Source organism: Pteropus vampyrus, unplaced genomic scaffold, assembly GCF_000151845.1.
Source record: "Pteropus vampyrus isolate Shadow unplaced genomic scaffold, Pvam_2.0 Scaffold8, whole genome shotgun sequence".
In the NCBI taxonomy this organism is placed as follows: Eukaryota; Metazoa; Chordata; class Mammalia; order Chiroptera; family Pteropodidae; genus Pteropus; species Pteropus vampyrus.
In genome coordinates this window covers 15,994,079-16,007,788 of record NW_011888789.1, presented here as the reverse complement: position 1 = coordinate 16,007,788, position 13,710 = coordinate 15,994,079, and the positions used below count along the sequence as shown (strand labels likewise).

The following is a 13,710-nucleotide window of genomic DNA, read 5'->3' as shown; positions in this document are numbered from 1 at the left end:
TGGGTGTTGTGAGGCAGGCAGCGCCTGTCTGGTTTAATGGTGCTGACTTGGCCAACTGCCTGTGAAGGAATCTGGGCCCTAAAATAAAATACCCAGGCAAAGTATTTCCCCTAAACCAAAGAGACAGTCTCCCAAGAATCAACGTCATGTCTGAGCAGCCTCACATTCACGAGAAACAACAGTGGTATGTATGCAAACCACGCAGTCCACAGGCCCCACGCTGAGAGGGCTTCAGGCTCAGTTTAAGGCTCTGCTATTGCCATCTTGAAATTCTTAATAAGTTTTGAACAAGTGCCCTGTGTTTTCATTGTGCACTGGGCGGGCCATGCCAGGTATGTAGCCAGCCCTGTCCATGAGCGGCAGAGACACTGAGCTTTGGGGCTTCTGTGGCTGGGCTGGGTGCTCCCTCACCCCACACTGCCCATTCCTTATTATCTGAGCCCCGAGGGCTCGGGGATCACAATGCAAAGGATTCCAGAGGCTGCATGTGCCCTGTGATAAGGTACAGTTCTTTGACAGTTTCTATTTCTTGAGAAATAAAGTATTCTAGAGCCATAGCTTTCAAATAATTGGTTTAAGAATAAACTCAAATGTCACCTCCTTCAAGATTCATAGTAACCCACATATTTCTAAAGTCTTTTATTGGTATATGCATTAAAAAAATTAAATGTCTTCTGAAGGGTATCATGCTGGACAAGGAATTGTCCAAGTTCTCTCTGTTCTAGAAATCTGTAACCTCAAGCTAGATTCTGTACCCTCCTAGAAGCACTCTGAGCCCAAAGAATGTGTCCGCTTGGCATCTTCAGGCCAGTCTCTATCACACAGGCGGCACTTGCATTCCTGACCCCGCCACTTAGCAGCCTGGGCAAGTTACTTATGCCTCTGAGCTTCCAGTTTTTCATCTGTGAAATGAGCAGACTAAAGCCTCTTCCCCTTCCCAAGTATTACATGAGATAACGTGGGCACAGTGCTGGCTTACGAAAGGCTGTGTGGGTGGCATTTATTCATGTTACTTCGGGTACTCAGTGAGTGTCTGCTTCCCGAATATATAAAAACAGAATAAAAGGATGGATTATGTCCAGTCAGCAATTTTTATACATTAAAGGAAATTCAGGTTAGTGGTAAAACACTTTTTGGAGGCAGTAGAAAGGGAAGGGTTTAATCAGAGAGAGCATGAGGGCAGGAGCCTATACACCATTCGCACACTGAACAAAGTGGCACAAAGTCATCAAATTTAAATGACAGGTGAGACGCATGGCAGACTGAGATACTGGCCACTTCGGGCAGTAGAAATGGTAAGGAGATAGCCCTGAGGTGGAAGGAGATGAGGAGACACTGGGCAGGGTGCTTGCTTGGCAGAGAGGCTGGCTTGGGTGTCCACTGAGTTGGCATCATGTGCCAGGTGCCGGGGTTTGCAAACATTCTCTCTGTAATCAGTTTTAGAGTCAGTCTGTGGAGGGCAGTTAATCTCAACAAGGAATCAATGTTGCAGAGTTGTGCTGGAGCCGGCCAGGCCCAGTTCAGCAGGACTGTGCAAGGCACTTCCTAACGCTGTCAGCGACAGCAAATCAGGAGCCTGAAACACACCAGGCGACTGACACTACAGAAAATGGCAAACACTATGGATCAGGGCCCCGCCCCTTTCAGAGAATGGGTTGTCAAACATTTACCAGCACACCACTGCCTTTATGCCATAAAAGATTTTTTCAAAGGAATCAATCTGCATTTTGGAAATGTATCTCTGGCCGAGGATAAAGGAAAGACTGAAGTATAGGGAAGGGAAAGAAGCTAAAGAAAGAAGTGCTAAGAGGCTCCTGCCAAGGCCTCAGCGCGAACCGACAAGGCTAGAAGCAGAAAAGTGGAATGTCTGAAGTTAATAATTAGTGAAATTAGAGTCATTCCTTTCTTAGAGAGCTGTTTCTACATTAAAGCATCCACAAGTTTTATGTCTGGTTTAAAACTCAAAAAATTAATAATAGCATAAAATCCCACGATTTCACTTACTACTTATTACCAATGGTCTGTACTCAAGTAAAGTACAAGTAGTCTGAACACACGCAAAAAAATCATAAGTTTGGTTTCTTGCTTTTGTCTGCAGGCAAAATATTATCAAACAACAGTGGCGATAGCCAGAGGTAATAAACATGAGGCCATGTTTGCAGCCTGTTGGAAAGGCTGTCTTTTGTTTGCATACGTAAGTAACTTCAGTTACAGCTACATCATGGATCTATGTTCTCCCCTCACCTTCAATACTGATGCATTCCACGGAAGGCTATCAAGTATGTATTAATATATGTACATCACATCTTTCCAAACTGAACGAAAATGAACTCTTGGTAGGAAATCTTTCCTAATTTGTCCATCGGTAATCATTATTTTTTAGTTTAGAACTTCTCAGCTCATACACATTCTATCTCCAGTATATTAGTTTCTGTAGCCTGATGTTTTACCTTGGAATTTCTGTCAAGTCATTTCCTTTATATTTCAGCTCTTATCTAGATCCTAAGCAAATCTATTTCCACTGCACTAGAGTAAGGAAACCCTAGTTTTGGCCTGAGCTCTGCTATTAGTTGGCTGTGTGATCTTGGGCAAGTCTATGAAAAATAAGAGAATAAGTGAAATAATCCTGCAATCATTTCTGAGTATGGGAAACTGTTTCAGTTCTTCTAACTCCTCCATTAATATGTAGACTAATTCTCCATAGGCAGCAAGTGCTCAAGAAATGGTTCATCCAGTAAAGAACATAATCAAGAACATAATCAACGTTCCTTTTTTTGGACGGAGATTCCTTCATCTCAGAGACAACTGCTGTGTTTCTCTGGATAAATACCGAACCCCAAAGGATCAGACTTACGTGGACTAGGAAAGGTCTAAGTTATATTTAGAAGTAAATGTTAAAGGTTGCCGGCTAATTCAGAAGTTCCAGCTATGGACACAGCAATCTGAGTTCTGTTTCTGGCTCGACCAGTAATTCTGAGGATCTGAGAAACTGGCTTAACTGCATCATACTTGTGGCTTCCCTAGGTATCTGTGGTACCTGCTTCCTTGTAGGAATGGTAATAAAAGGATAAAACTTTTAAACTGTGAAATGAACAAAATTCCTTGCAAGCAAATAAGTTCATTATGAATTTGAAGCCAAAACATTAAAAACATTTGATGTCAAATGTAAAGTGGTACTTCATTTAAAAAAAGAGGAACTTTTATTCTGATTGGTTGAAAGAAAATAAATGTTGTACCTCATTTCCCCCACAAACCCTATTAGAAGCTTAGAACTCTTACAGAAAGGAAATAAGAAGCTTTTTCTGTCTCAACGAAGGTGATACTGCCCCAAAGCAGAAAAAGATTGTTTTAGGGGAACGAAAACCTCTTGCTGTGTTTGTGTATAAGTATTCAGCATATCTGTGGTAGTAGAATTTCACTGGGGGAAGAGAAAACTATATCACCACTGTACTGTATGGCTTGGGTCTCAAGTGAAACTGTGCTCAGATATGGGTGAGGAATAAACCTTGTCCAACCTGAAGGAACCCAAGCTGAAACTTTCTGGAACAGATCATTACATCAACTGCCAGAGGTTAATTGGAAGGGGGCACAGAATATGGCTGGAGAAACAGGTTTTGCTACTTCTAGAAGCTTAAACACAGAATGTGTCCTCCAAAAGCATTTCATAAAACACAAGTTTTCAATGAAAATCTGTTTACTTTCCCACCGCACAGAAGAATGAGCGACTTAGTCCTATCGCATCTTTACATTCACACAGCAAATTTCTTTTCCTCAGCCTACAATGTACTCAGTGGGAAGAAACATGACTTTGCCTCAAGAGAAGAGAGAAGCAATGAAAAACAGAACTCCCCAGGTCAGATGCTCCCCTAAGATTCAGCCTGAGACAGAACACAGCTTTAGATGAGCCTAGCTGTTCTCTCTGCAGGAAAAGGTCACAGCCCAACTTGGGGAGTGACAACAATCATGGGAAACGTAGTTGCAGAGGGGCATGCCAATGTGTGGTACAGAGACCCTATTCTGGCTTTTCTCAGCAGCTGCCTGTTGCCTGCACTGCCTCTCTGATGGACAGAACACCTGCCACCACTAGCGAAGAGACATCTCAGCTTACAGAGCTCCTTGGTGGCTGTGTGGTTCCACTATCCATGTGGCATGATGAGAAGGGCCTTGGATCTAGTCCCTGCTCCCCTGATAACTCACTTGCTGTGTGCCCTGGAGTAACCCACTGCTTTCTGACTTCTGGTTTTCATTTGTCAAATGGGAACATAAATCTCATCTTTCTTACTTTGCAGGATTTTGTAATCATAAAGAGAAAATGTGCTGCATCCACAATGCAATAAACTAGCTTCCAAAAAACACAGAAGAAAACTATGAAGGTGTGAAATTACCTTTCTGTAAGGTACCGTTCCTATTTATTTTCCACTTTTAAATACTGCACACAAGTTTAATCAACAAGGCACTGAAAGCAAAGGCCAGAATGTCTGGCCAAACTTAAAAATTACAGTGGGAATCAATCCACAGATTTCCACTCACCTTTACTCATGGTCAGGTGCCCCTGATAATGAAAGACATGAAACAGAATCACACAAAGGCACCTGCGGAGTAATTACTCACCAGCTGCTGTTCTAAGGGAGGGACTGCATCGTGATGGCCGTATATTATGCCAGGATTGTACTGACTGAAAAGGACTGGATAAAATACTTTCTTCCCTGAAAAGCAGAAAACAAACATCTCCTTAAAGAAACAGGCTAAAAAAAAAAAAAACAAAACAAAACTATTAGGTTTGTTCATTTATGTTCAGCCCTCTGAAACATCCCAAATATTTGCATCCACTCTTCCTTTTCCCTTCACTCAAGTCTAAAATAGATCTTAGAAGTTCTGTACCAGGTAGACCAGATGGACAGACTCTCTAATATTTCTGACCTCTTATCACAGGAGTGATATTCAAAATACTGACAGTCAGTGGCTCTGGCACTAAGCAAAGACCAATTGGAGTGGGTGTGAAAGAGAGTCCTGGTGCCCTCTGCTCTACCGGACATTAACCCTTTATTTGCTGGCTCGTGGGGCTGTCTGAAGGGATGCCAGAGACCTGGGTGACTTAGGGCAGCAGGCACAGACTTAGGGAGACCAGGGCAATTGCTCTTTATCAATTTACATGAAGAATTTCAATATTTTAACAACTGACATGCCCATGCCAGTAGTTATCAGCTGAATATCAGTCTTGCCTATGAGTCAAATTCTATGAAAATAGTTTTCATATTGTGGGTTATTTCCACATAAAGCCCTTCCTCCCTTGGTACCTTCTCACAGCTACTCTTTTCCCTTTGGTTTCAGGAAGTTTTTCCATGTCATGTCCTCCCCACCACACTTTTTCCTGTGGATGTTCACCAAAGCCAACCTCCCAGTTGAAAATAGAATAGAGGTTATAAACATGAACTTGGGACGAAGAGTCCCAGAATTGTGATGACTGACAGGCCCACACTGTGACATCACAGGAGAAATTAAACCAGATGATTTTCCTTTTCTTTGTCACTCAGGTAAATAAGGCTGATTAGGGAGCAGGACATCAGAGTGAATTGCAAAGAGAATGATATGTGAGTGTGACAGAGCTAAATGCCACCCTGAGAGAGAGCAAGAGAACCCACTCCACACGCCCTTACCTGGCTGGGTATTCAGCCGACACGTATTGAGGAATTCCGAGGTGAAGTAGATGTCAACGTCACAGAAAAAGAGAAGGACGTTGCTTCCCTTCCAGGAGCGGGCTCCGACATCGAGTCCCTTTCCCCGGGAAAACTCTCCACTCAGTTGGATGAAGGTGAAGTTCCTGAAGTTGGCAGCTCTAAAGGAGAAGACCAGACAGTAACTCATGCGCCCAGGCTTCCCAGGCCAACAAATCCCCTGGCAAATACACGGCCAAGGTCCATCCACATCTTGCCAGGTTTCTTCTGTAACTCTGAGGCCACCGAGATGACCCAAGAAGTTACAAAACGATCCGTTCATCAAAAACTCATTGGTATTAAAAGTATCAAGAACAAACACTTAGTGAAGTTTTAACACCAGTTTATTTCTTGTTTCTCTAATACTTTCTGCAAATCAAAAACTGTATTGTCATGATTAATGAGTATTTCTTTGTGATGGAGAAACTACCCAGTGAAGATTAGGTCAACAGAACACAGGAAAATCTCCATGCCTCCTGAGCCACCCACATGACACCACTGGCCCAAGGAAATAAAATCCCATTGGAACGGCTCCAAATAGCATCTTCCCATCTGTATTTGGCTCCAGGAGCCAGGCATGATGGTCTTGATATATGTCTATCCATCTATAACAGATCTACACCTGGATTCCTTCTCTACCTTCAGGTAAAGCAGCAGAGCATTATGGGGAAAATGAAGTAGTTAGATTTAGAAAACTAGGACTATCTCAGACCTGGCTCTCCTCTAGATTAACTCTGTGATCTAGGCAAGCCCATTAATCCCCGGAACCTCAGTTGCCTCATCTGCAAAACAGGAATAATAACACCTTCCTTAACTGTCTCACAGTTATTAGTTAGATAAACACTACCAAGAGTATAAAGCACCATGTAAGCATCAGCTATTGCTATTGTTAGCACAGGCCAGGATTCCCAGGCCCATGGCAGTGAAGTCAAGCTGTTTCTTCATTCAGCTGTTCTTTCCCAGGAACAGAAACGGGGCATGTCCTGAGCAAAAGTTCCAGGAACTCATTCAGCACCTAGTGGAACAGGGATTGTCTTCTCCCAGGCAGAGCTCCTAACTCCACCTGTGCAGAGGCCTAGCATTTGGGAAATTCCCCTTTTCCTGCTGACGTCATCCTTCTTTTTTCTTTTTTTTTTTTTAAAAAAATAATTTATTTATTTTAATTAGTTTCAAGTATACAGTACATTAGTTAGACATCTATATAATTCATAAAACGATCCCCCCAATTGCTCCCTCCCTCCTCTGGCACCCCACCTAGCCAACATATTAACGCTAACTGCATTCCCTATGCCATGCTTCCCATCCCCGTGACCATCTATCGACTACTAATTTATACTTCTTTAACCCTTCACCCCATTCTCTCAGCCCCCCAATTCCCCACCTCTGTCCATCATTCTGAGTCCTCCCTACTACCTGGCCTATCTGCATCCCTCAACTTCTCCCTAATCCTGATGTATTCAAAACAAGTACAAAATCTCATTTCTACTTTTCAAAGTTTGAGTTCCCAGTAATTATCTTGGATAAAGATCAACACAAATATGGAGTCATAAACTTTTAAAACGCTAAGTTGTACTTGCATCCGGTAATCAGCAGGACTAGTTTTGCTACCCCTTCCTTGACTTATTATCTTCTTTTGGATCTGGGAGTTAGCTTGGATTTTTACCCTGGGAATCTGTGGGCCTAACCTTGTCTGAGTCTAATACCAGACATGCTTTTCAGATTTAGATCAAGACAGGAGGCCTGGTGATGGGAAGGACACCAGGGCATGAGTCAGAAAACCTGGATCCAGGGCCTAGAACCGTGCCTGGCCCCCATGAGACACTCAACAGACGTTTGTGAATAAACGTGTGAACAGATGAATGATTCTAATCTTAGCCCTCTGCCTCTAATTTATTGGGGGCACTTCACTTCATTTTTCTGGTTTCATTTTTCTCACTGTAAAATCTGATGGTTACAGAGTTCCAAGGCCTCTTTACACTCTAAACTTCTAAGTTTCTATGTTTCTGCATCCCGTTCAGCACTGCTGTACCTGGGAGGGATTCTCTTCCTCTATCAGAATTTTATCTTGACTCTTTCCTCTGGCTAGGTGGCCCCAGCTCATATTTTCTGAGTGGCATTGAGGTTATGTTCTACGGTCTCTTCAATCCTTGGTCTGGCCCTGGTTAAGGACAGCCACGTCCTTGCCTCCAAAGATGTTCACGTGCAGTCGTCTTCACCTCCCCTGGAGGTTTCTACACCTCAGTCCCTGGAAGTGAGCTCAATCCATTTCCCTATTTGCTCAGTTTTCAGGAACATTTTACCCTTGAGAGATGCCTGGATTTTGCCTGTTCATTTAGGGCCATCTCTCACCAGGTTTCACAGGACTCACCCACCATCCTGGGGCCCATCAGTCTCTCACAGCCAGGAGCAGGTCTCTTTCTTCGCTTGTCTCAGGGTTCATGCTCTTTGAGACGCCCCCAGACTGCAGGGAGAGCTGGTAGGCACTCTGCAGAGCAGGGAGGATGACGTGCCCAAACGCAATGAAGGAGCAGGACCTTCCTCATTCAGGTTGTATCTGACTCATAATTCAGGGATCTCCTCCAAGAGGTCTTCCAGGAACAATCGTTTAAGAGTTTGAATATAAAAACGCTTTATATTTGAACAACTTTCATCAAGGGAAGAAGAAGGCAGCTCCCTAATATGCTGCATTAAAGGAACTGTAGGATTTTCCTCTTTGAACAGCCTACAGTCCATTTGTGTAAATATATCAAATAGTTACAAAAGTCAAGTCCTGCTAAATACTTACATAAGTATACAAGGCAGCATCAGAAACTGAGATAACAGCATTAAAGATATGACAAGCCTGCAGGTGATCAATCTTTGAATGCATTGTAGAGAGAAAGCTGATTGCTACAAATTTAGAGGGGAGAGTGGTCATTTGGCATATACGCTTACCTAATACATAAGTTAATCTAGTTTGTTCTGTCCAAAATTTTTGCAAACCCTGGCTTGAGCTGCTCTTCTCTGCTCTGCCACAGTAGCGGGTGGAGAGAGGAGTGGTTCTTGGCTATTAGTCAAAGTCCCTGGGCAAAGAGATGGGGAGAACATTATGTCCAGTGTTTGACATTACCTTAATTTGGAAGAACTTTTTTTAAAAAAAGTGTTAAAACATCAACCTCTATGTTTCAATGCATTGCCTTTAGGGAAAGAGAATTCAGGAAAATAGAAGCTGGGGCACCCCCGATATGGCCTAATGCAAATGGCTATCTGCTTCCTTTGTCTTCATCCAACCTCTCTGCAAAGATGAGACGATCCATGTTACATTTGTGGCACTACCTAATCTGAATATGCAATTCAAACCTCCTCTCTAGTATGTCTGCAGGCCATAGAGAAAGCCCCAGGACACACAACCCAGCTCTGTCTTCTCACTGCCCACACAACAACCCTCTCACCCTACAAGGCCACTGCACATGTGGCAACGGTAGCCTCTACTTCCCCCATCCCCATCTCCATCTCGTCTGTACATAACCTTGCCTGGGCCAGCTCTGCATGGCCTCCTCATCCACCCTGACCAACTCTGGCCAGCAGGAAACAAGTGTGGTTACTGCTGGCCTGGCGACACATGTATGTGATGGCTCTGTGCTGAAGGCCTAATTAGGGAGCTGGACATCAATGCACATAGAGGTAGGGTGGGGACAAAGTCATTGCTGGCCTGGGAAGCACCATCAGTCAGTCATGAGCACTGGAGAAGGCCCAGGGCTAACTCTGTCATCTACCTGTGCTTCCCAGTGTGGCTGCTGGGTCACTGTGCTCAGCTAGGGGTCTGTCTGCAGGTAGATAATGGTACAACCCCAGTGCTTCTTATAATTAACCATTATCTGGGGGAATCCTTCCTTCTCCTCTCGTGCCACCAGGAAGGGTCTCTGATCGTTAACAAGTGTTCTCTATGAAGAAAGAGGGTTGAGCTAGAAACACCAGAAGGAGAATCTGAGCAACCTCACTTGCCCTCTTTTCTGGAACAGAGAGTAATACACTGTTAAACATCTGGCCTGTAAGTCGGACGCCCCCTCTCTCATCGCTAACTCACCAGAACCAGCTCCAGAACACAGGCTGCAACAGGATGGAGAAAAAATGGCTTCTGCAAGAGAGCCAGGCTGCTTCCCTCAACACATCCCATGTCTTCACTCAGAAACGCTGTTCAGTAGTCAAGGGACTCACTAAGCAGAGCACTCTCTGCTCAACAGTATTTGAAACAGTGTATTAAGAAGCATCCAAGCCATGAAAAAGCAAAGACACACATTGGAACGCAAAAAAGTGATTTGTTCCAATGTGGTCTGGCAGTTATGGGTTTAAAATTTGCACAACATGGCCACAAGGCTATAACCCCAAAATGTAGACCATAGAAGTGCACAGGCAGGGACCCCGTTTGGTCCTCTGTCTGTCCCCCTTGCCCCACAGTGACAGGTCAAAAGATGGTCACTGATGGCATGGATGTGGCTGGGGCCTCCTGTCTCCGCTCAGTGGTCCTTCTCTGGAATATGCTTTCTCCATGCACTCCAGTGAAAGTCCCATTCAAGCTTCATGGCCCATGTCAAGTGTCACCACCTCTCATGCCTTGCTGCAAACTGAAGTCGCTCTCTGGGCTCCCAGGCGTTTTGCCCAGTCCTGTCTCTGTCCTCCTGTGCCCGGTGCCTTCTTGTGCCTTTGCCCATGCAGACATGCACAGGATGACCTAGCAGGCTCTAAACCCTTGGAGGACAGAGACTGCCTTACTTTTTGTTTTTTCTATCTTCAGAGATTATCCGACATGATGCAGTAAGTGGCATACACAGGGACACAGTGGATGATCAATAAACACTGTGTGAATCAAGAGATGAATCAATGAAAAACACTGAGGTACTCTCAGATCTGTTACTCTTGGGGAATGATGCTCTGAGATGTCACCTTCTTCCCTCAGGTGGGTGCTGGAGAAGCCTCCACACATAAGTCCACCTCCCACATCAGAAAGAGTCTCAATCAACGGATTCCACAAGACAGAAACAAACCCAAGCTTTTAAGAAGATGAGAAATATATAAATAACAGAAAAAAAAGAGAGCTGAGAAAAATAAGATGCAACTTGGTTCAAAATATTTAATTTATCCATACAAAGAAATGTAATATTTAGTGGCATGCCTTAGAAAATGGCCTAGTAAGAATTGGGCACTTTTCATGATAGAACGAGAGCACTACATTCTATACTATCTGATTTCCTATTATGAATCAGAGTCTGCAGTTTCAAAAGGCCACATGATTACTCATAATTACTCATAATTTCTTCTTTTCTTCTTGAATTGTATTATTGGCTGATGAAACTTAAATTTCTCATTCAATTCCTTTCCTTTATATAGTCTGGTGCTTGGGGACTCCTCCAAGTTATCTTTAATCATTCTGATAGAGGTTATAATGACCTGAGAAAGCTACTGTTTCTACTGGAGATTTAATTTCTCTAATTGACTAGCATTTCCCAGAATTGCTAGATTAAAAATGATAAAAGATCTTGCTGACTAATATGATTTACTCTAATACAGACTTCTTCCTATCATTGCAAGGAAATTCTCTTAATGTGACACTTCCCACAATAGCTCTCATTTAAAAAAAAAAAGCACTTAAAAATTTACATAGAAATCAGTATTATATTCAATGTATAATTTACAATTTTAAACCTAACAGCCATAAATATTGAAATCGCTTATGAGTTCCACTTACTGAAGATGTTTAAAAAGAGTGAAGACTTTAAAGTACTTCAAACATTTAATTTAGAATTTTCTAGATTCTGAGCTTATACAGGCCTGTTTGCACAATATGATTCTGTTTTAGCAAATTTCTTTTGAAAAGATAAATAACTGACAAACCATTAGCTAGACTACTTAAGAAAATAAGACAACTTAAATTAATAAAATTATAAACAAAAGAGGAAACATTACAACTGATATGCAGAAATAAAAAATATCATAAGAGATTACTATTGGACAATTATATGCTAATAAATTATATAACTTAGAAAAAAAGAGGTAAATTTCATAAAATATACAATTTACCAAGAGTGAATCATAAAATAATAGAAAATCTGAACAGATCAATAATGAGCAAAGAGATTGAATCAGTAATCAAAAACCTCCCAACAAATAAAAGTCCAGGACCAGATGGTTCCACTGGTGAATTCTACCAAACATTTAAAGATGAATTAATACCAATCCTTCTCAAACTCTTCCAAAATGTCAGGGAAAAAAAACACTCAAATTCATTTTACAAGGCCAACCTTACCATGATATCAAAGCCAGACAAGGGCATTACGAGAAAAGAAAATTATAAGCCATATCTTTGAAGAACGTAGATGCAAAAATCCTCAACAAAATACAGCAAACTGAATTCAAGAGCACATTAAAAGGATTATATACCACAATCAAGTGGGATTCATCCTTAAGATGCAAGGACGGTTCAACATCCTCAAATTAATAAATGTGATACACAATTAATGGAATGAAAAGATAAAAACCATATATCACTTTAATAGATGCAAAAGAATCATTTGATAAAATTCAACATCTTTCATGATAAAAACTCTCAACAAATTAGGTATAGAAGAAATGTACCTCAACTTAACGCCATATATGATAAGTCCACAGCTAACATTATATACAATGGTGAAAAGTTCAAAAAGCCTTCCCTCTAAAATCAGGAACTAAACAAGGGTGCCCACTCTCACTACTCCTATTCAACATAGTACTAAAAATCCTAGTCAGAGCAATCAGGCAAGAAAAGGAAATAAAAAGTATCCAAATAGGAAAGGAAGAAGTAAACTTGCTTTTGTTTGCAGATGACATGATCCTATATATATAAAATCCTAAAGACTCCACCAAAAACTAATGGAACAATCATCAAATTTAGTAAAATTGCAGGATACAAAATAACATATGAATAGCAGTTACATTTCCATACACAAATATGAACTATCTGATACATGCTACAATGTGGATGAACCTCGAAAACATTATGCTAAGTGAAGAAGTCAGACTCAGAGGTCATATATTGTATGATTCCATTTATAGTAAATACCCGGAAAAGCTAAATCCGTATTTTTTTCCAAATGTTTTTTTTTTTTTTCTGTGTATATGGAGATGGTCATGTGGTTTTGTGTGTTACACTGACTGATTTTTGTTGAGTCAATCTTGCATTCCTAGGATAAATCTCACTTGGTCATGGTGTATAATCCTTTTTATATTTGTCAGATTCAGTTTGCTAGTATTTTGCTGAGGATTTTTCATCTAATATTCATAAAGGATATTGGCATATAGTTTTTTTCTTGTGATCTTTTAAAATTTAGTTTTTAATTATAGTTGTGATACAATATTATATTAGTTTCAGATGTGCAAGACTGATTAGACATTTCTATACCTTACAAAGTGATCGCTACAATAAGACTAGTAAACATAGTTATTATAATATTATTGACTATATTTCCTATGCTTGTGATATCTTTATCTGGTTAGGGTATCAGGGAATAATGATTTCATAGAATGAGTTGGGAAGTGTTCCCTCTTCCTCTATATTTTGAATGTTTGTGAAACATTGGTATTAATTTGTCTTTCATGATTGGTAGAAATCAGTAGTGAATCCATTTGGGCCTGGGCTTTTCTTTGTGGAAAGTGTTTTGGTTATTATTTCAATCCATTTACTTGTTATAGGTCTAATCAGATTTTCTATTTCTTCTTGAAGAAATACTTAATTTCAACAGTGTACAAAAATTTGTTCCTCTATTCTCTCTCCTCTCTTTGTACTGTTATTTTATTAAAATGATATCTTTATGCATGTATGTATCAATATACGCTTATAATTACTGCTTTATGCATTTTACTTTTAAATCACATTAGAGAAAAATAGAGCTATAAACAAAAAAAATATTTATACTGTATTTTATGTTTCCCTATGTAGTGACGTTTACTTGCATTCTTTATTTCTTCACCTGGATGTGAGTTT

The 13,710-nt window shown here is 41.0% G+C and overlaps 1 protein-coding gene across 1 annotated transcript in view; it reads right to left on the bottom strand.

Moving 5' to 3' along the window:
- Window positions 1–13,710, bottom strand: part of CSGALNACT1 (chondroitin sulfate N-acetylgalactosaminyltransferase 1) — a 157,201-nt gene that overhangs the window by 8,217 nt on the left and 135,274 nt on the right. The window contains exons 6-7 of the mRNA XM_011373077.2: window positions 5,658–5,836; window positions 4,612–4,706 (exon numbers count right to left, since the gene is read on the bottom strand). Of these exons, the coding sequence (XP_011371379.1) occupies window positions 4,612–4,706; window positions 5,658–5,836 (274 nt within the window). The remainder of the gene's footprint in view (window positions 1–4,611; window positions 4,707–5,657; window positions 5,837–13,710) is intronic.